Here is a 22,669-nt window from a genome sequence, read left to right on the forward strand (position 1 = left end):
TGGGCAGATAACAGTACTGAGTGTGTGGGCAGATAACAGTACTGAGTATGTAGGCAGATAACAGTACTGAGTGTGTGGGCTGATGAATTACGGAGGAATGTGTTTGGTTGAGCCCTTGATCTTTGCTTCTGTTTGTGGATGTATTCATGTACGCTTATACTAATGGTAAATAAATACTTTGCAGGAAAAAAACACACACCAACACACCCTAACCCACCCAAACCCTGTCTGTCCTATTTTAACACAGAAACCTCAATGTCTGCCACTGTACTGTGGTTAAACCATGATGTAGGGAAGCCAGAACCGTTTAGCTCGTTTTTGTTGTTGCAATGACTAGTTATTTATGACTGCTAGTTGTCCATGGCTATGGCATTCTACATCATTAGGTTTGTGTGGCCGGTGTGGTCAGATGTGTCTTTGGAATGGGGAACATTCCGGAACACTTCTGTTATTGACTTTTCTAGATCATAACTTTCTATTTGAAACGTTCTATTTACTTGACCAATGTTCTTCCGCGCGTATCGTCTCGGTTACCCAGAGGTGACTGGATTCTTATAAAAGTGGTGCCTTGATGACCCCATTGTGGCAACCAGTAGATTAGTTGATATGATCTTGACTTGGGTTTTCTCTCTTAAAACCATTGGATGCCAATTAAACCTATTGGATTAATTCATACCCCTTCATGTTGCTGGAGAAAGTCTGTCCTAGACCCTCATACCCCTTCATGTTGCTGGAGAAAGTCTGTCCTAGACCCTCATACCCCTTCATGTTGCTGGAGAAAGTCTGTCCTAGACCCTCATACCCCTTCATGTTACTGGAGAAAGTCTGTCCTAGACCCTCATACCCCTTCATGTTGCTGGAGAAAGTCTGTCCTAGACCCTCATACCCCTTCATGTTGCTGGAGAAAGTCTGTCCTAGACCCTCATACCCCTTCATGTTACTGGAGAAAGTCTGTCCTAGACCCTCATACCCCTTCATGTTGCTGGAGAAAGTCTGTCCTAGACCCTCATACCCCTTCATGTTACTGGAGAAAGTCTGTCCTAGACCCTCATACCCCTTCATGTTGCTGGAGAAAGTCTGTCCTAGACCCTCATACCCCTTCATGTTGCTGGAGAAAGTCTGTCCTAGACCCTCATACCCCTTCATGTTGCTGGAGAAGATCTGTCCTAGACTCTCATACCCCTTCATGTTGCTGGAAGAAGGCTGGCCATACAGAGGTGCACTGCAAATGGGTAGGCAGAAAACAATCTGAGCTGCGTGTGTGTGTGTGTGTGTGTGTGTGTGTGTGTGTGTGTGTGTGTGTGTGTGTGTGTGTGTGTGTGTGTGTGTGTGTGTGTGTGTGTGTGTGTGTGTGTGCGTGCGCGCGTGCGTGTGTGTGTGTGATCTCCTCTCACCTTTAACCCCCTCGTATCTCATCTCTCTCTCATCTTTCCTCTCCTCTCTCGTCTCTCCTCTCGTCTCTCTCTCTCTCTTGTCTCTCCTCTCGTCTCTCCTTTCTCTCTTGTCTCTCCTCTCTCTCTCCTCTCTCTCTCCTCTCTCTCTCCTCTCTCTCTTGTCTCTCCTCTCATCTCTCTTCTCTCTCTCCTCTCTTGTCTCTCCTCTCTCTCTTGTCTCTCATCTCTCGTCTCTCCTCTCTCTCTCTTGACTCTCTTGTCTCTCCTCTCGTCTCTCTCCTCTCTCTCTTGTCTCTCCTCTCTCTCGTCTCTCATCTCTCGTCTCTCCTCTCTCTCTCTTGTCTCTCTTGTCTCTCCTCTCTCTCTTGTCTCTCTTGCCTCTCTCATCTCTCCTCTCTCTCTCGTTGCAGAGTGTATGAACTGCACTGGCTTCACTGACATAAACAACCGACTGAACTTCATCGAATCCAAGGTAAGAATGAAGGACAGGAGGAAAGGAGTCACAGGAAGATGGATGTTACCTGTCACATCAGTATATCTAATAATATAATAGCATATTAATAATGCCATTTAGCAGACACTTTTATCCAAAGCGATGTACAGTCATGCGTGCTTACATTTTACATACGGGTGGTCCTGGGAATCGAACCCACAATCCTGGCAAGAGGCATGTTCTACTAACTGAGCTACGGAGAACCACATAAAATAAATCATTTTTAATCTGACCCTGGGTTTTTGTAATTCCAGATTAAGCTGCTAGAGGGAGCAGGTTCACCATCACCGTCCTTCAACAACTCAACAGAGGGCTCCAGTGACAACGTCATGTACCCCCCCACCCCCACCGGCCCTCCATCTTACCTGCACCCAGGTAACACCCCCACCCCCACCGGCCCTCCATCTTATCTGCACCCAGGTAACCCCCCACCCCCCCCCCACCCCCACCCCCATTGGCCCTCCATCTTATCTGCACCCAGGTAACACCCCCAACCGCCAACACCAATACCACCCCTATACGCCCTCCATCTTACCTATAACCAGGTAACACACCAACCCCCACCCCTATACGCCCTCCATCCTACCTGCACCCAGGTAACACACCAACCCCCACCCCTATACGCCCTCCATCTTATCTATAACCAGGTAACACACCAACCCCCACCCCTATACGCCCTCCATCCTACCTGCACCCAGGTAACACACCAACCCCCACCCCTATATGCCCTCCATCTTATCTATAACCAGGTAACACACCAACCCCCACCCCTATACGCCCTCCATCTTATCTATAACCAGGTAACACACCAACCCCCACCCCTATATGCCCTCCATCTTATCTATAACCAGGTAACACACCAACCCCCACCCCTATACGCCCTCCATCTTATCTATAACCAGGTAACACACCAACCCCCACCCCTATACGCCCTCCATCTTATCTATAACCAGGTAACACACCAACCCCCACCCCTATACGCCCTCCATCCTACCTGCACCCAGGTAACACACCAACCCCCACCCCTATATGCCCTCCATCTTATCTATAACCAGGTAACACACCAACCCCGACCCCTATACACCCTCCATCTTATCTATAACCAGGTAACACACCAACCCCCACCCCTATACGCCCTCCATCTTATCTATAACCAGGTAACACACCAACCCCCACCCCTATACGCCCTCCATCTTATCTATAACCAGGTAACACACCAACCCCGACCCCTATACGCCCTCCATCTTACCTATAACCAGGTAACACACCAACCCCCACCCCTATACGCCCTCCATCTTATCTATAACCAGGTAACACACCAACCCCCACCCCTATACGCCCTCCATCTTATCTATAACCAGGTAACACACCAACCCCCACCCCTATACGCCCTCCATCCTACCTGCACCCAGGTAACACACCAACCCCCACCCCTATACGCCCTCCATCTTATCTATAACCAGGTAACACACCAACCCCCACCCCTATACGCCCTCCATCCTACCTGCACCCAGGTAACACACCAACCCCGACCCCTATACGCCCTCCATCTTACCTATAACCAGGTAACACACCAACCCCCACCCCTATACGCCCTCCATCTTATCTATAACCAGGTAACACACCAACCCCCACCCCTATACGCCCTCCATCTTATCTATAACCAGGTAACACACCAACCCCCACCCCTATACGCCCTCCATCCTACCTGCACCCAGGTAACACACCAACCCCCACCCCTATAAGCCCTCCATCTTATCTATAACCAGGTAACACACCAACCCCACCCCTATACGCCCTCCATCTTATCTATAACCAGGTAACACACCAACCCCGACCCCTATACACCCTCCATCTTATCTATAACCAGGTAACACACCAACCCCCACCCCTATACGCCCTCCATCTTATCTATAACCAGGTAACACACCAACCCCCACCCCTATACGCCCTCCATCTTATCTATAACCAGGTAACACACCAACCCCCACCCCTATACGCCCTCCATCTTATCTATAACCAGGTAACACACCAACCCCCACCCCTATACGCCCTCCATCTTATCTATAACCAGGTAACACACCAACCCCCACCCCTATACGCCCTCCATCCTACCTGCACCCAGGTAACACACCAACCCCCACCCCTATACGCCCTCCATCTTATCTATAACCAGGTAACACACCAACCCCCACCCCTATACGCCCTTCATCTTATCTATAACCAGGTAACATACCAACCCCCACCCCTATACGCCCTCCATCTTATCTATAACCAGGTAACACACCAACCCCCACCCCTATACGCCCTCCATACTACAGCCAGTAACACCCCCAACCCCACCCCTATACAGTGTCTCACACACACACACACACACACACACACACACACACACACACACACACACACACACACACACACACACACACACATACAGCCATATATCACCTCTGGGGAGGTTTCCTCTCAACATGTTAAACACATGGTTCTGGTTCTGGTCAATAGGAGGAAGAGGACCACCGGGGCCAATCGGATCACCAGGAATTCCAGGCCCAGCTGGCGAGGCAGGGGTTCCAGGACAGACCGGCCCCACAGGTGATCCATCCTGATATTCCCCATGTAACTCTGATGGTATTGTATAAGATTCATTCTGTTTTTCCAATATGTTGTGGATTGTCTTCTTAGGATTGCGTAGGAGTGACGCCACCTGACGTAAGACAATGCATGTTCAGGTCTTTATCTTATCTGACGACAATATGTGCCTATTGTTGTGAGAAGATATGACCCCTCTGATTCCCAGGGCCAATGGGAGAGAGAGGAAGACCAGGAGAGATCGGACATCCAGGCCCTCCAGGGCCTTCCTCCTCCTCTACCCGGCCGAGAGGTGACATGTTTGGGTTCGACGAGCAGGGTGAGTGGACCCCCCCCCTCCAACCACCCTCATTACCATCTCAGCCTCTGTAGATGGTATTGTTTCTAAGAGCTCTTCCTGTCAGCAATGATTGGAACACTGGCCAAGGACCAATGAATGCAGAACAATGTGAAGACAGGGACACAAGCGGGAATGAAAGCTCTGTTACTGAATATGTTCATATCCACGAAGGGGAAACAATTAGTTATAACCACTGAGAGGGCCCTCAGACTAACTGTCCCCCTCGACATAGCATTGTTTGCTTCATAGCCTGTAGTAAAGGCTTTTCATTAGTAGTTCATGTCATTTAAAAGGGCATCAGGTTGCTATTTACCAGGATCAAAATGTTAGAATTACTACAACAGGAAATACTGGGTTGAATGAAGTTGATTGTTTCCTTGTGTTCACATTCACACTGCAGATGCTAACAGCTACCATGGGTCTTTATCTCCACTGGCCACTGCAGATGCTAACAGATACCATGGGTCTTTATCCCCCCCTGGCCACTGCAGATGCTATCAGCTACCATGGGTCTTTATCTCCACTGGCCACTGCAGATACTAACAGCTACCATGGGTCTCTATCCCCCGCTGGCCACTGCAGATGCTAACAGCTACCATGGGTATTTATCCCCCCTGGCCACTGCAGATCCTAACAGCTACCATGGGTCTCTATCCCCCCCTGGCCACTGCAGATGCTAACAGCTACCATGGGTCTTTATCTCCATTGGCCACTGCAGATGCTAACAGCTACCATGGGTCTTTATCTCCACTGGCCACTGCAGATGCTAACAGCTACCATGGGTCTCTATCCCCCCCTGGCCACTGCAGATGCTAACAGCTACCATGGGTCTTTATCTCCATTGGCCACTGCAGATGCTAACAGCTACCATGGGTCTTTATCTCCATTGGCCACTGCAGATGCTAACAGCTACCATGGGTCTTTATCTCCACTGGCCACTGCAGATGCTAACAGCTACCATGGGTCTCTATCCCCCCCTGGCCACTGCAGATGCTAACAGCTACCATGGGTCTTTATCTCCACTGGCCACTGCAGATGCTAACAGCTACCATGGGTCTTTATCCCCCCCTGGCCACTGCAGATGCTAACAGCTACCATGGGTCTCTATCCCCCCCTGGCCACTGCAGATGCTAACAGCTACCATGGGTCTTTATCTCCATTGGCCACTGCAGATGCTAACAGCTACCATGGGTCTTTATCTCCACTGGCCACTGCAGATGCTAACAGCTACCATGGGTCTTTATCCCCCCCTGGCCACTGCAGATGCTAACAGCTACCATGGGTCTTTATCTCCATTGGCCACTGCAGATGCTAACAGCTACCATGGGTCTTTATCTCCATTGGCCACTGCAGATGCTAACAGCTACCATGGGTCTTTATCTCCACTGGCCACTGCAGATGCTAACAGCTACCATGGGTCTCTATCCCCCCCTGGCCACTGCAGATGCTAACAGCTACCATGGGTCTTTATCTCCACTGGCCACTGCAGATGCTAACAGCTACCATGGGTCTTTATCCCCCCCTGGCCACTGCAGATGCTAACAGCTACCATGGGTCTCTATCCCCCCCTGGCCACTGCAGATGCTAACAGCTACCATGGGTCTTTATCTCCATTGGCCACTGCAGATGCTAACAGCTACCATGGGTCTTTATCTCCACTGGCCACTGCAGATGCTAACAGCTACCATGGGTCTTTATCCCCCCCTGGCCACTGCAGATGCTAACAGCTACCATGGGTCTTTATCTCCACTGGCCACTGCAGATGCTAACAGCTACCATGGGTCTTTATCTCCACTGGCCACTGCAGATGCTAACAGCTACCATGGGTCTTTATCTCCACTGGCCACTGCAGATGCTAACAGCTACCATGGGTCTTTATCTCCATTGGCCACTGCAGATGCTAACAGCTACCATGGGTCTTTATCTCCATTGGCCACTGCAATTCAACTCAATTTCACAAACAAATACCTATTTTAGAATTCAAACTGAAATATTCTATGATTAATTAATAACAGGACCAGTATCCAAATGCATACAGTAACTGTTTTCCATGGATGAGATAGTGTTGGTGACTAGAATGGTCCAGACAAGACAAACACAGGTTAATGTGCTCTAATTTACCACCAGAGGGCAGTACAGGCTGACAGGTTGAGGCTCAGGGGTTACCAGTGTTTGGCCATGCTGCAAAATGAAAAGGTTAAGATTAGGGTAAGGCATACGGTTAGCAGTGTGGTTAAGGTTAGGGTAAAGTTTAAATGTATGTTAAGGTTAGGATTAAGGTTAGGGTTAAGGTTAGGGTTAAGTTTCAAGTCAAATATCAGAGAAAATGTAGAAGTAAATCGAATCAAATTTTATTAGTCACATGCGCCGAACACAACAGTTGTAGACCTTACAGTGACTGGGGGGGGGGGTGTTCTAGTTGATCTTTTCCCTGTGTAGTCTAGTTTTTGTATTTCTATGTTTCTACCAGTGAAATCCTTACTTACATTGTGTCACGTCCTGACCATAGAAATACTTTATTTTCTATGGTGGAGTAGGTCAGGGCGTGACTGGGGGGTGATCTAGTTGATCTTTTCCCTGTGTAGTCTAGTTTTTGTATTTCTATGTTTCTATGTTGGCCTGGTATGGTTCCCAATCAGAGGCAGCTGTCTATCGTTGTATCTGATTGGGGATCATATTTAGGCAGCCTTTTCCCACCTGTTGTTTGTGGGATTTTGTTTTTGTATCAGCTTTCTTCCTGGGAAGGAGAGGCGGACCGAAATGCAGCGTGGTTATTCATAAACATCTTTAATGAAAGATGAAACACTATACAAAATAAGAAACCGTGGAGAGAAAAAAAAAAACAGTCCTAACTGGTGCAAAACACAGAGACCCGAGCAATCACCCACAAGATACCTAAAGAACATGGCTGCCTAAATATGGTTCCCAATCAGAGACAACGATAAACACCTGCCTCTGATTGAGAACCACTCCAGGCAACCATAGACTTACCTAGAACACTTCACTCAACACAATCCCATAACCTACAAAAAAACCCTAGACAAAACAAGACACATACTAAAGAAAACACAGAATACTAAGACCAGGGCGTGACAGTATTGTTGCTTTTGAGCCCTACAAGGCTGTTCGTTTGTTTGTTTCTCTTTATTGATTGTTGCTGGTTCACATTGAAATAAATGTTGATGAACCCAAATCCCGCCGCGCCTTGGTCTACCCATTTCGACGAGCGTTACAACGAGCCCCTAACCAACAATGCAGATTTTTTTTGAAAGGATAAGAATAAGAAATAAATGTAAGAGGTAATTAAATAGCAGCAGTAAAATTACAATAGTGAGACTATATACAGGTTTGGTATCGGTACAGAGTCAATGTGGAGGCTATATACAGGGGGTACCGGTAGAGAGTCAGTGTGGAGGCTATATACAGGGGGTACCGGTACAGAGTCAATGTGGAGACTATATACAGGGGATACCGGTACAGAGTCAATGTGGAGGCTATATACAGGGGGTACCGGGACAGAGTCAATGTGGAGGCTATATACAGGGGGTACCGGTACAGAGTCAATGTGGAGGCTATATACAGGGGGTACCGGTACAGAGTCAATGTGGAGGTTATATACAGGGGGTACCGGTACAGAGTCAATATGGAGGCTATATACAGGGGATACCGGTACAGAGTCAGTGTGGAGGCTATATACAGGGGGTACCGGTACAGAGTCAATGTGGAGGCTATATACAGGGTATTACGGTACAGAGTCAATGTGGAGGCTATATACAGGGGGTACCGGTACAGAGTCAATGTGGAGGCTATATACAGGGGGTACCGGTACAGAGTCAATGTGGAGGCTATATACAGGGGGTACCGGTACAGAGTCAATGTGGAGGCTATATACAGGGGGTACCGGTACAGAGTCAATGTGGAGGCTATATACAGGGGGTACCGGTACAGCGTCAATGTGGAGGCTATATACAGGGGGTACCGGTACAGAGTCAATGTGGAGGCTATATACAGGGGGTACCGGTACAGAGTCAATGTGTAGGCTATATACAGGGGGTACCGGTACAGAGTCAATGTGGAGACTATATACAGGGGGTACCGGTACAGAGTCAATGTGTAGGCTATATACAGGGGGTACCGGGACAGAGTCAATGTGCGGGGGCACCGGTTAGTTGAGGTAGTATGTACATGTATGTAGAGTTATTAAAGTGACTATGCAGAGATAACAACAGAGAGTAGAGAGTGTAAAAGGGGGGGGTCAATGCAAATAGTCTGGGTAGAAATTTGATTAGGTGTTCAGGAGTCTTATGGCTTGGGAATAGAAGCTGTTTAGAAGCCTCTTGGACCTAGACTTGGCTCTCCGGTACCACTTTCCGTGTGGTAGCAGAGAGAACAGTCTATGACTTGAGTGGCTGGAGCCTTTGACAATTTTTAGAGCCTTCCTCTTTCTTTATTGTTTATTTCACCTTTATTTAGCCAGGTAGGCTAGTTGAGAACAAGTTCTCATTTACAACTTCAACCTGGCCAGGATAAAGCAATGCAGTTCAACACATACAACAACACAGAGTTACACATGGAATAAACAAACATACAATCAATAATACAGTAGGAAAATCTATATACAGTGAGTGCAAATGAGGTAGGATAAGAGAGGTAAGGCAAAGAATAGGCCATGGTGGCAAAGTAATTACAACATAGCAATTAAACACTGGAATGGTAGGATGTGCAGAAGATGAATGTGCAAGTTGAGATATTGGGGTGCAAAGGAGCAAGATAAATAAATAAATACAGTATGGGGATGAGGTAGATTGGATGGGCTATTTACAGATGAGCTATGTACAGGTGCAGTGATCTGTGAGCTGCTCTAACAGCTGGTGTTTAAAGCTAGTGAGGGAGGTAAGAGTCTCCAGCTTCAGAGATTTTTGCAGTTCGTTCCAGTCATTGGCAGCAGAGAACTGGAAGGAGAGGCGGCCAAAGGAAGAATTGGTTTTGGAGGTGACCAGTGAGATATACCTGCTGGAGTGCGTGCTACGCGTGGGTGCTGCTATGGTGACCAGTGAGCTGAGATAAGGCGGGGCTTTACCTAGCAGAGACTTGTAGATGAAGTTGCCTGGTATAGAGGTCCTGGATGACCGGAAGCTTGGCCCCAGTGATGTACTGGGCTGTTCACACTACCCTCTGTAGTGCCTTGCAGTCGGGGGCGAGCAGTTGCCATTCCAGGCAGTGATGCTCTCGATGGTGCAGCTGTAGAACCTTTTGAGGATCTGAGGACCCATGCCAAACCTTTTCAGTCTCCTGAGGGGGAATAGATTTTGTCGTGCCCTCTTCACGAATGTCTTTGTGTGCTTGGACTATGTTAGTTTGTTGGTGATGTGGACACCAAGGAACTTGAAGCTCTCAACCTACTCCACTGCAGGCCCGTCAATGAGAATGGGGGCGTGCTCGGTCATCTTTTATCTGTAGTCCACAATCATCTCCTTTGTCTAGGCTGGGCTTCTGACTTTGCAACTTGAGTAGATAGTGATGGCCCTGAGCTGCTTATTAGTAGTCTGGCTCAAAGTGGGTCTGGCTCAGAGTGGGTCTGGCTCAGAGTGGGTCTGGCTCTAGATCTGGGTCTGTGGAGAGCAGAGGAGAAGAGAGGCTGTTGGCTGTGTTGGCTGCTGGAGCCAGCTGGCTGTAAATCACAGCTCATTTGTAAGCTGTCAGCACAGCAGTCTGCAATTGAAAATGCAGGCCCAGCCAGGAGCCAAATCCCAGGCCCTTGTAGAGAAGGAATGGAGGGAGACTGCATGAGCAGCTGTCATTAGTTCTAGAGGGATGCTACCACTCAATGGCGGGTATTCATGTATTTTTTTCAAATAAACATTTATAATCTATCTTTTGCCTCTCTGTGTCTGTAGCTAAAATTGTCCCTTTCCTAAATTAGCCATGGATGTAGGTAGGGATTTGGACTTGTGGTTTTACTTCATTCTCCGTACTGGCCAATGATTACAACGGCGATTTTGATCCAATCATTAATTCATACCTTGTTGTGTCCCCGGCCTGAGAGGATGGAAGGTCAATATGTACGGTAGTTAGATATAGAAGGATAATGTTAACTAGCTAACGTTGCCCATGAATGGAAGTTAGACTAGCGAGTAATCATTTTAGCCAAGTAGCCTGGGACAACAGAATATAAAAGCCTGTACTGTATGACAGAGTGAGAGACTATTTCATCAATATGAAAGAGAGGAGTTGTTTCTCATGAGTCAACATGTTTTCTACTTGCACCAATGTGCGTGCATGCACACACACACACACACACACACACACACACACACACACACACTCACACACACACACACACACACACACACACACACACACACACACACACTCACACACTCACACACACACACACACACACACACACACACACACACTCACACACACACACACACACACACACACACACACACACACACACACACACACACACACACACACACACTCACACACACACACACACACACACACACACACACACACACCCACACCCACACACAGAAATCAGAACCATGCACATCCACATCATATGTAGCTTATGTTGATTGGACTACATCGATATTTTAGTTGTCGCTGTATTAGACTAAGCAGGGGGGGGGGGGGGGGGGGGGTAGCCACGCATCGCTACTGTTTCCACTAGACCCTCTATGCTTCCACTAGACCCTCTGTTTCCACTAGACCCTCTATGTTTCCATCAGAACCTCTATGCTTCCACTAGACCCTCTATGCTTCCACTAGACCCTCTATGCTTCCACTAGACCCTCTATGTTTCCAATAGACCCTCTATGCTTCCACCAGACCCTCTATGCTTCCACTAAACCCTCTATGCCTCCACTATACTCTCTATGTTTCCACTAGACCCTCTATGCTTCCACCAGACCCTCTATGTTTCCACTAAACCCTCTATGCCTCCACTATACTCTCTATGTTTCCACTAGACCCTCTATGCTTCCACCAGACCCTCTATGCTTCCACTAAACCCTCTATGCCTCCACTATACTCTCTATGTTTCCACTAGACCCTCTATGCCTCCACTAGACTCTCTATGCCTCCACTAGACCCTCTATGCTTCCACCAGACCCTCTATGCTTCCACTAGACCCTCTATGCTTCCACTAGACCCTCTATGCTTCCACCAGACCCTCTATGCTTCCACCAGACCCTCTATGCTTCCACTAGACCCTTTATGCTTCCACTAGACCCTCTATGCTTCCACTAGACCCTCTATGTTTCCACTAGACCCTCTATGTTTCCATCAGAACCTCTATGCTTCCACTAGACCCTCTATGTTTCCACTAGAACCTCTATGCTTCCACCAGACCCTCTATGCTTCCACTAGACTCTCTATGCTTCCACTAGACCCTTTATGCTTCCACTAGACCCTCTATGTTTCCACTAGACCCTCTATGTTTCCATCAGAACCTCTATGCTTCCACTAGACCCTCTATGCTTCCACTAGACCCTCTATGCTTCCACTAGACCCTCTATGTTTCCACTAGACCCTCTATGCTTCCACCAGACCCTCTATGCTTCCACTAGACCCTTTATGCTTCCACTAGACCCTCTATGCTTCCACTAGACCCTCTATGCTTCCACTAGACCCTCTATGTTTCCATCAGAACCTCTATGCTTCCACTAGACCCTCTATGCTTCCACTAGACCCTCTATGCTTCCACTAGACCCTCTATGTTTCCACTAGACCCTCTATGCTTCCACCAGACCCTCTATGCTTCCACTAGACCCTTTATGCTTCCACTAGACCCTCTATGCTTCCACTAGACCCTCTATGCTTCCACTAGACCCTCTATGCTTCCACCAGACCCTCTATGCTTCCACTAGACCCTTTATGCTTCCACTAGACCCTCTATGCTTCCACTAGACCCTCTATGCTTCCACTATACTCTCTATGCCTCCACTAGACCCTCTATGCTTCCACTAGACCCTCTATGCTTCCACTATACTCTCTATGCCTCCACTAGACCCTCTATGCTTCCACTAGACCCTCTATGCTTCCACTAGACCCTCTATGCTTCCACTAGACCCTCTATGCTTCCACTAGACCCTCTATGCTTCCACTAGACCCTCTATGCTTCCACTAGACCCTCTATGCTTCCACTAGACCCTCTATGCTTCCACTAGACCCTCTATGCTTCCACCAGACCCTCTATGCTTCCACTAGACCCTCTATGCTTCCACTAGACCCTATATGCTTCCACTAGACCCTCTATGCTTCCACCAGACCCTCTATGCTTCCACTAGACCCTCTATGCTTCCACTAGACCCTATATGTTTCCACTGGACCCTCTATGCTTCCACTAGACCCTCTATGCTTCCACCAGACCCTCTATGCTTCCACTAGACCCTTTATGCTTCCACTAGACCCTTTATGCTTCCACTAGACCCTTTATGCTTCCACTAGACCCTCTATGTTTCCACTAGACCCTCTATGCTTCCACTAGACCCTCTATGCTTCCACTAGACCCTTTATGTTTCCACTAGACCCTCTATGCTTCCACTAGACCCTCTATGCTTCCACTAGACCCTTTATGTTTCCACTAGACCCTCTATGCTTCCACTAGACCCTCTATGCTTCCACCAGACCCTTTATGCTTCCACTAGACCCTCTATGCTTCCACCAGTGCACTTTAATTGGTTTTAGTTAGTGTACTGGCTGGGTTTGGAGAAAGTTACAGTAGAAACTCAGGGGTTGAGAGGAAGGAGAAGAGACTAGGGTTTTAGACTAACACAGAAACAATCACACAGGGACCAACACATACTAGACAGATGCATGTATTCACACAGGGACCAACACAACCAAGACAGATGCATGTATTCACACAGGGACCAACACATACTAGACAGATGCATGTATTCACACAGGAACCAACACAACCAAGACAGATGCATGTATTCACACAGGAACCAACACAACCAAGACAGATGCATGTATTCACACAGGGACCAACACAACCAAGACAGATGCATGTATTCACACAGGGACCAACACAACCAAGACAGATGCATGTATTCACACAGGGACCAACACAACCAAGACAGATGCATGTATTCACACAGGAACCAACACAACCAAGACAGATGCATGTATTCACACAGGGACCAACACAACCAAGACAGATGCATGTATTCACACAGGGACCAACACAACCAAGACAGATGCATGTATTCACACAGGAACCAACACAACCAAGACAGATGCATGTATTCACACAGGGACCAACACAACCTAGACAGATGCATGTATTCACACAGGGACCAACACAACCAAGACAGATGCATGTATTCATATAAATGCACATCTCATTTGATAAAAAGTTATTTTACCCTAGCAGTTTACCCTAACAACAGACACCACTACAGAATGTTGACAGCCGACATGTCTAGGCTCTGATCCAGCACACTGAGCTCAGAGACGGACTAACCCTGTCCTGAACCCAGATCTCTGGCAGACAGTGATCCGTAAAATACCAGCTGTAGTCTTCGCATAAGGAGTTCCTTACAATATTCAGACTGTATGATGAAACACACACACACACACACACACACACACACACACACACACACACACACATGTTTGATGACAAACCAAGGGTGAAGTGTTGGGTCAGAGGTCCTACAAGCCTTAATGAAACACCATTTGGTATTTTACGGCATTGGTACAACTACAGTAATTAAATGTATTTTTTGTTTGTGTTTTAATCAGAGGAGACCCGTCTTACTCCAACTCTTCCTGAGTTGGTAGCTGGCCCTCCTGGTCCATCTGGCCCCCTAGGACCTCCAGGTACCACTTCCGTTCTGTGTGTATACGTGTGTGTGTGTGTGTGTGTGTGTGTGTGTGTGTGTGTGTGTGTGTGTGTGTGTGTGTGTGTGTGTGTGTGTGTGTGTGTGTGTGTGTGTGTGTCTGTGTGTGGGGCTGGTGTTTTTCTCCAAGAATCAGGACGGAACTACAGGTAGTATGGACATGAATATGTTCTGGAACTGTTTCTGTGACATCACAGGTCCCCCTGGACCAATCGGACCAGCAGGAGTTCCAGGTCTCCCAGGGCGAGATGTGAGTACCAAATAGTCTGGTATAATGTCAGAGATGTTACTATGGTCACGGTCAACATTACATAGCAGAAATTTTACTATGGTCACGGTCAGGTCAACATTACATAGCAGAGATGTTACTATGGTCAAGGTCAACATTACATAGCAGAGATGTTACTATGGTCACAGTCAGGTCAACATTACATAGCAGAGATGTTACTATGGTCAAGGTCAGGTCAACATTACATAGCAGAGATGTTACTATGGTCAAGGTCAACATTACATAGCAGAGATGTTACTATGGTCACGGTCAGGTCAACATTACATAGCAGAGATGTTACTATGGTCACGGTCAACATTACATAGCAGAGATGTTACTATGGTCACAGTCAGGTCAACATTACATAGCAGAGATGTTACTATGGTCAAGGTCAGGTCAACATTACATAGCAGAGATGTTACTATGGTCACGGTCAACATTACATAGCAGAGATGTTACTATGGTCAAGGTCAACATTACATAGCAGAGATGTTACTATGGTCACGGTCAGGTCAACATTACATAGCAGAGATGTTACTATGGTCACGGTCAACATTACATAGCAGAGATGTTACTATGGTCAAGGTCAGGTCAACATTACATAGCAGAGATGTTACTATGGTCAAGGTCAGGTCAACATTACATAGCAGAGATGTTACTATGGTCACGGTCAACATTACATAGCAGAGATGTTACTATGGTCAAGGTCAGGTCAACATTACATAGCAGAGATGTTACTATGGTCAAGGTCAGGTCAACATTACATAGCAGAGATGTTACTATGGTCACGGTCAACATTACATAGCAGAGATGTTACTATGGTCACGGTCAGGTCAACATTACATAGCAGAGATGTTACTATGGTCAAGGTCAGGTCAACATTACATAGCAGAGATGTTACTATGGTCAAGGTCAGGTCAACATTACATAGCAGAGATGTTACTATGGTCACGGTCAGGTCAACATTACATAGCAGAGATGTTACTATGGTCACGGTCAGGTCAACATTACATAGCAGAGATGTTACTATGGTCACAGTCAACATTACATAGCAGAGATGTTACTATGGTCACGGTCAACATTACATAGCAGAGATGTTACTATGGTCACAGTCAGGTCAACATTACATAGTAGAGATGTTACTATGGTCACAGTCAAAATTACATAGCAGAGATGTTACTATGGTCACAGTCAACATTACATAGCAGAGATGTTACTATGGTCAAGGTCAACATTACATAGCAGAGATGTTACTATGGTCACAGTCAGGTCAACATTACATAGCAGAGATGTTACTATGGTCAAGGTCAACATTACATAGCAGAGATGTTACTATGGTCACAGTCAGGTCAACATTACATAGCAGAGATGTTACTATGGTCAAGGTCAGGTCAACATTACATAGCAGAGATGTTACTATGGTCACAGTCAACATTACATAGCAGAGATGTTACTATGGTCAAGGTCAGGTCAACATTACATAACAGAGATGTTACTATGGTCACAGTCAGGTCAACATTACATAGCAGAGATGTTACTACGGTCACGGTCAGGTCAACATTACATAGCAGAGATGTTACTATGGTCACGGTAAGGTCAACATTACATAGCAGAGATGTTACTATGGTCACGGTCAGGTCAACATTACATAGCAGAGATGTTACTATGGTCACAGTCAACATTACATAGCAGAGATGTTACTATGGTCACGGTCAGGTCAACATTACATAGCAGAGATGTTACTATGGTCACGGTCAGGTCAACATTACATAGCAGAGATGTTACTATGGTCACGGTCAGGTCAACATTACATTGCAGAGATGTTACTATGGTCACAGTCAACATTACATAGCAGAGATGTTACTATGGTCACGGTCAACATTACATAGCAGATATGTTACTATGGTCAAGGTCAGGTCAACATTACATAGCAGAGATGTTACTATGGTCACAGTCAACATTACATAGCAGAAATGTTACTATGGTCAAGGTCAACATTACATAGCAGAGATGTTACTATGGTCACGGTCAACATTACATAGCAGAGATGTTACTATGGTCAAGGTCAGGTCAACATTACATAGCAGAGATGTTACTATGGTCACAGTCAACATTACATAGCAGAGATGTTACTATGGTCACGGTCAACATTACATAGCAGAGATGTTACTATGGTCACGGTCAGGTCAACATTACATAGCAGAGATGTTACTATGGTCACAGTCAACATTACATAGCAGAGATGTTACTATGGTCAAGGTCAACATTACATAGCAGAGATGTTACTATGGTCACGGTCAACATTACATAGCAGAGATGTTACTACGGTCACGGTCAGGTCAACATTACATAGCAGAGATGTTACTATGGTCACAGTCAGGTCAACATTACATAGCAGAGATGTTACTATGGTCACGGCCAGGTCAACATTACATAGCAGAGATGTTACTATGGTCACGGTCAGGTCAACATTACATAGCTGAGATGTTACTATGGTCACGGTCAGGTCAACATTACATAGCAGAGATGTTACTATGGTCAAGGTCAACATTACATAGCAGAGATGTTACTATGGTCACGGTCAGGTCAACATTACATAGCAGAGATGTTACTATGGTCACGGTCAACATTACATAGCAGAGATGTTACTATGGTCACGGTCAACATTACATAGCAGAGATGTTACTATGGTCAAGGTCAGGTCAACATTACATAGCAGAGATGTTACTATGGTCACAGTCAACATTACATAGCAGAGATGTTACTATGGTCAAGGTCAACATTACATAGCAGAGATGTTACTATGGTCACGGTCAACATTACATAGCAGAGATGTTACTATGGTCACGGTCAGGTCAACATTACATAGCAGAGATGTTACTATGGTCACGGTCAGGTCAACATTACATAGCAGAGATGTTACCATGGTCACAGTCAACATGACATAGCAGCAATGTTACCATGGTCACGGTCAACATTACATAACAGAGATGTTACTATGGTCAAGGTCAACATTACATAGCAGAGATGTTACTATGGTCACGGTCAGGTCAACATTACATAGCAGAGATGTTACTATGGTCACGGTCAGGTCAACATTACATAGCAGAGATGTTACTATGGTCACGGTCAGGTCAACATTACATAGCAGAGATGTTACCATGGTCACAGTCAACATGACATAGCAGCAATGTTACCATGGTCACGGTCAACATTACATAACAGAGATGTTACTATGGCCACAGTCAAAATTACATAGCAGAGATGTTACTATGGTCACAGTCAACATTACATAGCAGAGATGTTACTATGGTCAAGGTCAGGTCAACATTACATAGCAGAGATGTTACTATGGTCACGGTCAACATTACATAGCAGAGATGTTACTATGGTCACGGTCAACATTACATAGCAGAGATGTTACTATGGTCACGGTCAGGTCAACATTACATAGCAGAGATGTTACTATGGTCACGGTCAACATTACATAGCAGAGATGTTACTATTGTCAAGGTCAACATTACATAGCAGAGATGTTACTATGGTCACGGTCAGGTCAACATTACATAGCAGAGATGTTACTATGGTCAAGGTCAGGTCAACATTACATAGCAGAGATGTTACTATGGTCAAGGTCAGGTCAACATTACATAGCAGAGATGTTACTATGGTCACGGTCAACATTACATAGCAGAGATGTTACTATGGTCAAGGTCAGGTCAACATTACATAGCAGAGATGTTACTATGGTCAAGGTCAACATTACATAGCAGAGATGTTACTATGGTCACGGTCAGGTCAACATTACATAGCAGAGATGTTACTATGGTCACGGTCAACATTACATAGCAGAGATGTTACTATGGTCACGGTCAACATTACATAGCAGAGATGTTACTATGGTCACGGTCAGGTCAACATTACATAGCAGAGATGTTACTATGGTCAAGGTCAACATTACATAGCAGAGATGTTACTATGGTCACGGTCAGGTCAACATTACATAGCAGAGATGTTACTATGGTCACGGTCAACATTACATAGCAGAGATGTTACTATGGTCACGGTCAACATTACATAGCAGAGATGTTACTATGGTCACGGTCAGGTCAACATTACATAGCAGAGATGTTACCATGGTCACAGTCAACATGACATAGCAGCAATGTTACCATGGTCACGGTCAACATTACATAACAGAGATGTTACTATGGCCACAGTCAAAATTACATAGCAGAGATGTTACTATGGTCACAGTCAACATTACATAGCAGAGATGTTACTATGGTCAAGGTCAGGTCAACATTACATAGCAGAGATGTTACTATGGTCACGGTCAACATTACATAGCAGAGATGTTACTATGGTCACGGTCAACATTACATAGCAGAGATGTTACTATGGTCACGGTCAGGTCAACATTACATAGCAGAGATGTTACTATGGTCACGGTCAACATTACATAGCAGAGATGTTACTATTGTCAAGGTCAACATTACATAGCAGAGATGTTACTATGGTCACGGTCAGGTCAACATTACATAGCAGAGATGTTACTATGGTCAAGGTCAGGTCAACATTACATAGCAGAGATGTTACTATGGTCAAGGTCAGGTCAAAATTACATAGCAGAGATGTTACTATGGTCACAGTCAACATTACATAGCAGAGATGTTACTATGGTCACGGTCAGGTCAACATTACATAGCAGAGATGTTACTATGGTCACGGTAAGGTCAACATTACATAGCAGAGATGTTACTATGGTCAAGGTCAACATTACATAGCAGAGATGTTACTATGGTCACGGTCAACATTACATAGCAGAGATGTTACTATGGTCACGGTCAGGTCAACATTACATAGCAGAGATGTTACTATGGTCACGGTCAGGTCAACATTACATAGCAGAGATGTTACCATGGTCACAGTCAACATGACATAGCAGCAATGTTACCATGGTCACGGTCAACATTACATAACAGAGATGTTACTATGGTCAAGGTCAACATTACATAGCAGAGATGTTACTATGGTCACGGTCAGGTCAACATTACATAGCAGAGATGTTACTATGGTCACGGTCAGGTCAACATTACATAGCAGAGATGTTACTATGGTCACGGTCAGGTCAACATTACATAGCAGAGATGTTACCATGGTCACAGTCAACATGACATAGCAGCAATGTTACCATGGTCACGGTCAACATTACATAACAGAGATGTTACTATGGCCACAGTCAAAATTACATAGCAGAGATGTTACTATGGTCACAGTCAACATTACATAGCAGAGATGTTACTATGGTCAAGGTCAGGTCAACATTACATAGCAGAGATGTTACTATGGTCACGGTCAACATTACATAGCAGAGATGTTACTATGGTCACGGTCAACATTACATAGCAGAGATGTTACTATGGTCACGGTCAGGTCAACATTACATAGCAGAGATGTTACTATGGTCACGGTCAACATTACATAGCAGAGATGTTACTATTGTCAAGGTCAACATTACATAGCAGAGATGTTACTATGGTCACGGTCAGGTCAACATTACATAGCAGAGATGTTACTATGGTCAAGGTCAGGTCAACATTACATAGCAGAGATGTTACTATGGTCAAGGTCAGGTCAACATTACATAGCAGAGATGTTACTATGGTCACAGTCAACATTACATAGCAGAGATGTTACTATGGTCACGGTCAGGTCAACATTACATAGCAGAGATGTTACTATGGTCACGGTCAACATTACATAACAGAGATGTTACTATGGTCAGGGCGGTGTGAGCCTGGCTATGTGAGGGAGGTGTCTGAAATGTCGCCCTGTTCGTGCGTTGTAGGCAGAGGGAGGTCTCCAAGGCAAGGCTGGGAATCCCGGTCCTAAAGGAGACGCAGGGGAGAGGGTGAGGCAAAATGTTACCCCTAATGTTCTCATAAGAAAACACTGGACTGCTTTGTAATTCATTCGCTATGAAAGGTTCAGAGGGTTTATTTCAACAGTGTCTTTGTTCCATTGTGCAAAAGACATCTGTTTGATCAGGAGGTAGATGGGCACTCTTCAAAGACCTCCCAAATGGAACCCTGTCCCCTACAGAGTGCACTATTTTTAATCAGGGCCTGGTCTCTCTCTCTCTCTCTCTCTCTCTCTCTCTCTCTCTCTCTCTCTCTCTCTCTCTCTCTCTCTCTCTCTCTCTCTCTCTCTCTCTCTCTCTCTCTCTCTCTCTCTCTCTCTCTCTCTCTCTCTCTCTATATATATATATATATATATATATATATATATATATATATATATATATATATATATAGGGCCCTTCAGGATTACCAGGGGAGCACGGCCAGCCTGTGAGTATAGCACGTGTTGCACACAACACGTGCACACACACACACACAAACATACACACACATGTATTTGACCTCCTAGTCTTGCACATAGTATTTCACCACACACTCAGACATTCTGTGTATTCTAGGTAGTCTGTGTATGTTGCCTCTGTGTTGATAATGTATGTGTGACTGTGTTTACAGGGGCAGTCTGGGCAGAAGGGGGAGCCAGGAGAGGGTTTGCCTGAGGTATGCACAGTATTGGACCTCAGTAGATTTTAATATGCTGCTTCCCTGAGTATTCATGGCTCTTTTTGCCCGTGGAGGTGAGTGTGTTTCTGAATGCATGTCTATCTGTATCTCAAGGGGGGCGCTGAGTGAGTGCCTGTATCTGTCTGTCTCTCAGGGGGGAGCTGAGGGAGTGCCTGTATCTGTCTGTCTCTCAGGGGGAAGCTGAAGGAGTGTCTGTATCTGTCTGTCTCTCAGGGGGAAGCTGAAGGAGTGCCTGTATCTGTCTGTCTCTCAGGGGGGCGCTGAGTGAGTGTCTGTGTCTGTCTGTCTCTCAGGGGGAAGCTGAAGGAGTGTCTGTATCTGTCTGTCTCTCAGGGGGAAGCTGAAGTAGTGTTTGTATCTGTCTGTCTCTCAGGGGGAAGCTGAAGGAGTGTCTGTGTCTGTCTGTCTCTCAGGGGGAAGCTGAAGGAGTGTCTGTGTCTGCCTGTCTCTCAGGGGGAAGCTGAAGGAGTGTCTGTATCTGTCTGTCTCTCAGGGGGAAGCTGAAGTAGTGTTTGTATCTGTCTGTCTCTCAGGGGGAAGCTGAAGGAGTGGCTGTGTCTGTCTGTCTCTCAGGGGGAAGCTGAAGGAGTGTCTGTGTCTGTCTGTCTCTCAGGGGGAAGCTGAAGGAGTGTCTGTATCTGTCTGTCTCTCAGGGGGAAGCTGAAGGAGTATGTCTGTATCTGTCTGTCTCTCAGGGGGAAGCTGAAGGAGTGTCTGTATCTGTCTGTCTCTCAGGGGGAAGCTGAAGTAGTGTCTGTATCTGTCTGTCTCTCAGGGGGAAGCTGAAGGAGTGTCTGTATCTGTCTGTCTCTTAGGGGGAAGCTGAAGGAGTATGTCTGCATCTGTCTGTCTCTTAGGGGGAAGCTGAAGTAGTGTCTGTATCTGTCTGTCTCTTAGGGGGAAGCTGAAGTAGTGTCTGTATCTGTCTGTCTCTCAGGGGGGAGCTGAAGTAGTGTCTGTATCTGTCTGTCTCTCAGGGGGAAGCTGAAGTAGTGTCTGTATCTGTCTGTCTCTCAGGGGGAAGCTGAAGGAGTGTCTGTATCTATCTGTCTCTCAGGGGGGAGCTGAGTGAGTGCCTGTATCTGTCTGTCTCTCAGGGGGGAGCTGAGGGAGTGCC

At 46.1% G+C, this 22,669-nt stretch overlaps 1 protein-coding gene across 3 annotated transcripts in view; it reads left to right on the top strand.

Annotated features, from left to right (window-relative positions):
* The window catches only part of LOC110508057 (collagen alpha-1(XXVI) chain), a 53,753-nt gene that overhangs the window by 28,497 nt on the left and 2,587 nt on the right, over positions 1 to 22,669 (top strand). Inside the window, exons 4-13 of one of the 3 annotated variants that reach the window (XM_090224082.1) lie at positions 1,805 to 1,866; positions 2,142 to 2,262; positions 4,393 to 4,482; positions 4,688 to 4,798; positions 14,582 to 14,659; positions 14,877 to 14,929; positions 20,799 to 20,861; positions 21,265 to 21,300; positions 21,484 to 21,528; positions 21,726 to 21,878. In XM_090224082.1, the coding sequence (XP_090080208.1) occupies positions 1,805 to 1,866; positions 2,142 to 2,262; positions 4,393 to 4,482; positions 4,688 to 4,798; positions 14,582 to 14,659; positions 14,877 to 14,929; positions 20,799 to 20,861; positions 21,265 to 21,300; positions 21,484 to 21,528; positions 21,726 to 21,776 (710 nt within the window). In that variant the 3' untranslated portion in view covers positions 21,777 to 21,878. Of the gene's footprint in view, positions 1 to 1,804; positions 1,867 to 2,141; positions 2,263 to 4,392; positions 4,483 to 4,687; positions 4,799 to 14,581; positions 14,660 to 14,876; positions 14,930 to 20,798; positions 20,862 to 21,264; positions 21,301 to 21,483; positions 21,529 to 21,725; positions 21,879 to 22,669 lie in introns of those variants that run through there. The other 2 variants (XM_090224080.1, XM_090224081.1) reach the window with 2 other exon arrangements.

This window comes from Oncorhynchus mykiss, chromosome 27, assembly GCF_057628025.1.
Source record: "Oncorhynchus mykiss isolate SJ-2025 chromosome 27, ASM5762802v1, whole genome shotgun sequence".
NCBI classification, from domain to species: Eukaryota; Metazoa; Chordata; class Actinopteri; order Salmoniformes; family Salmonidae; genus Oncorhynchus; species Oncorhynchus mykiss.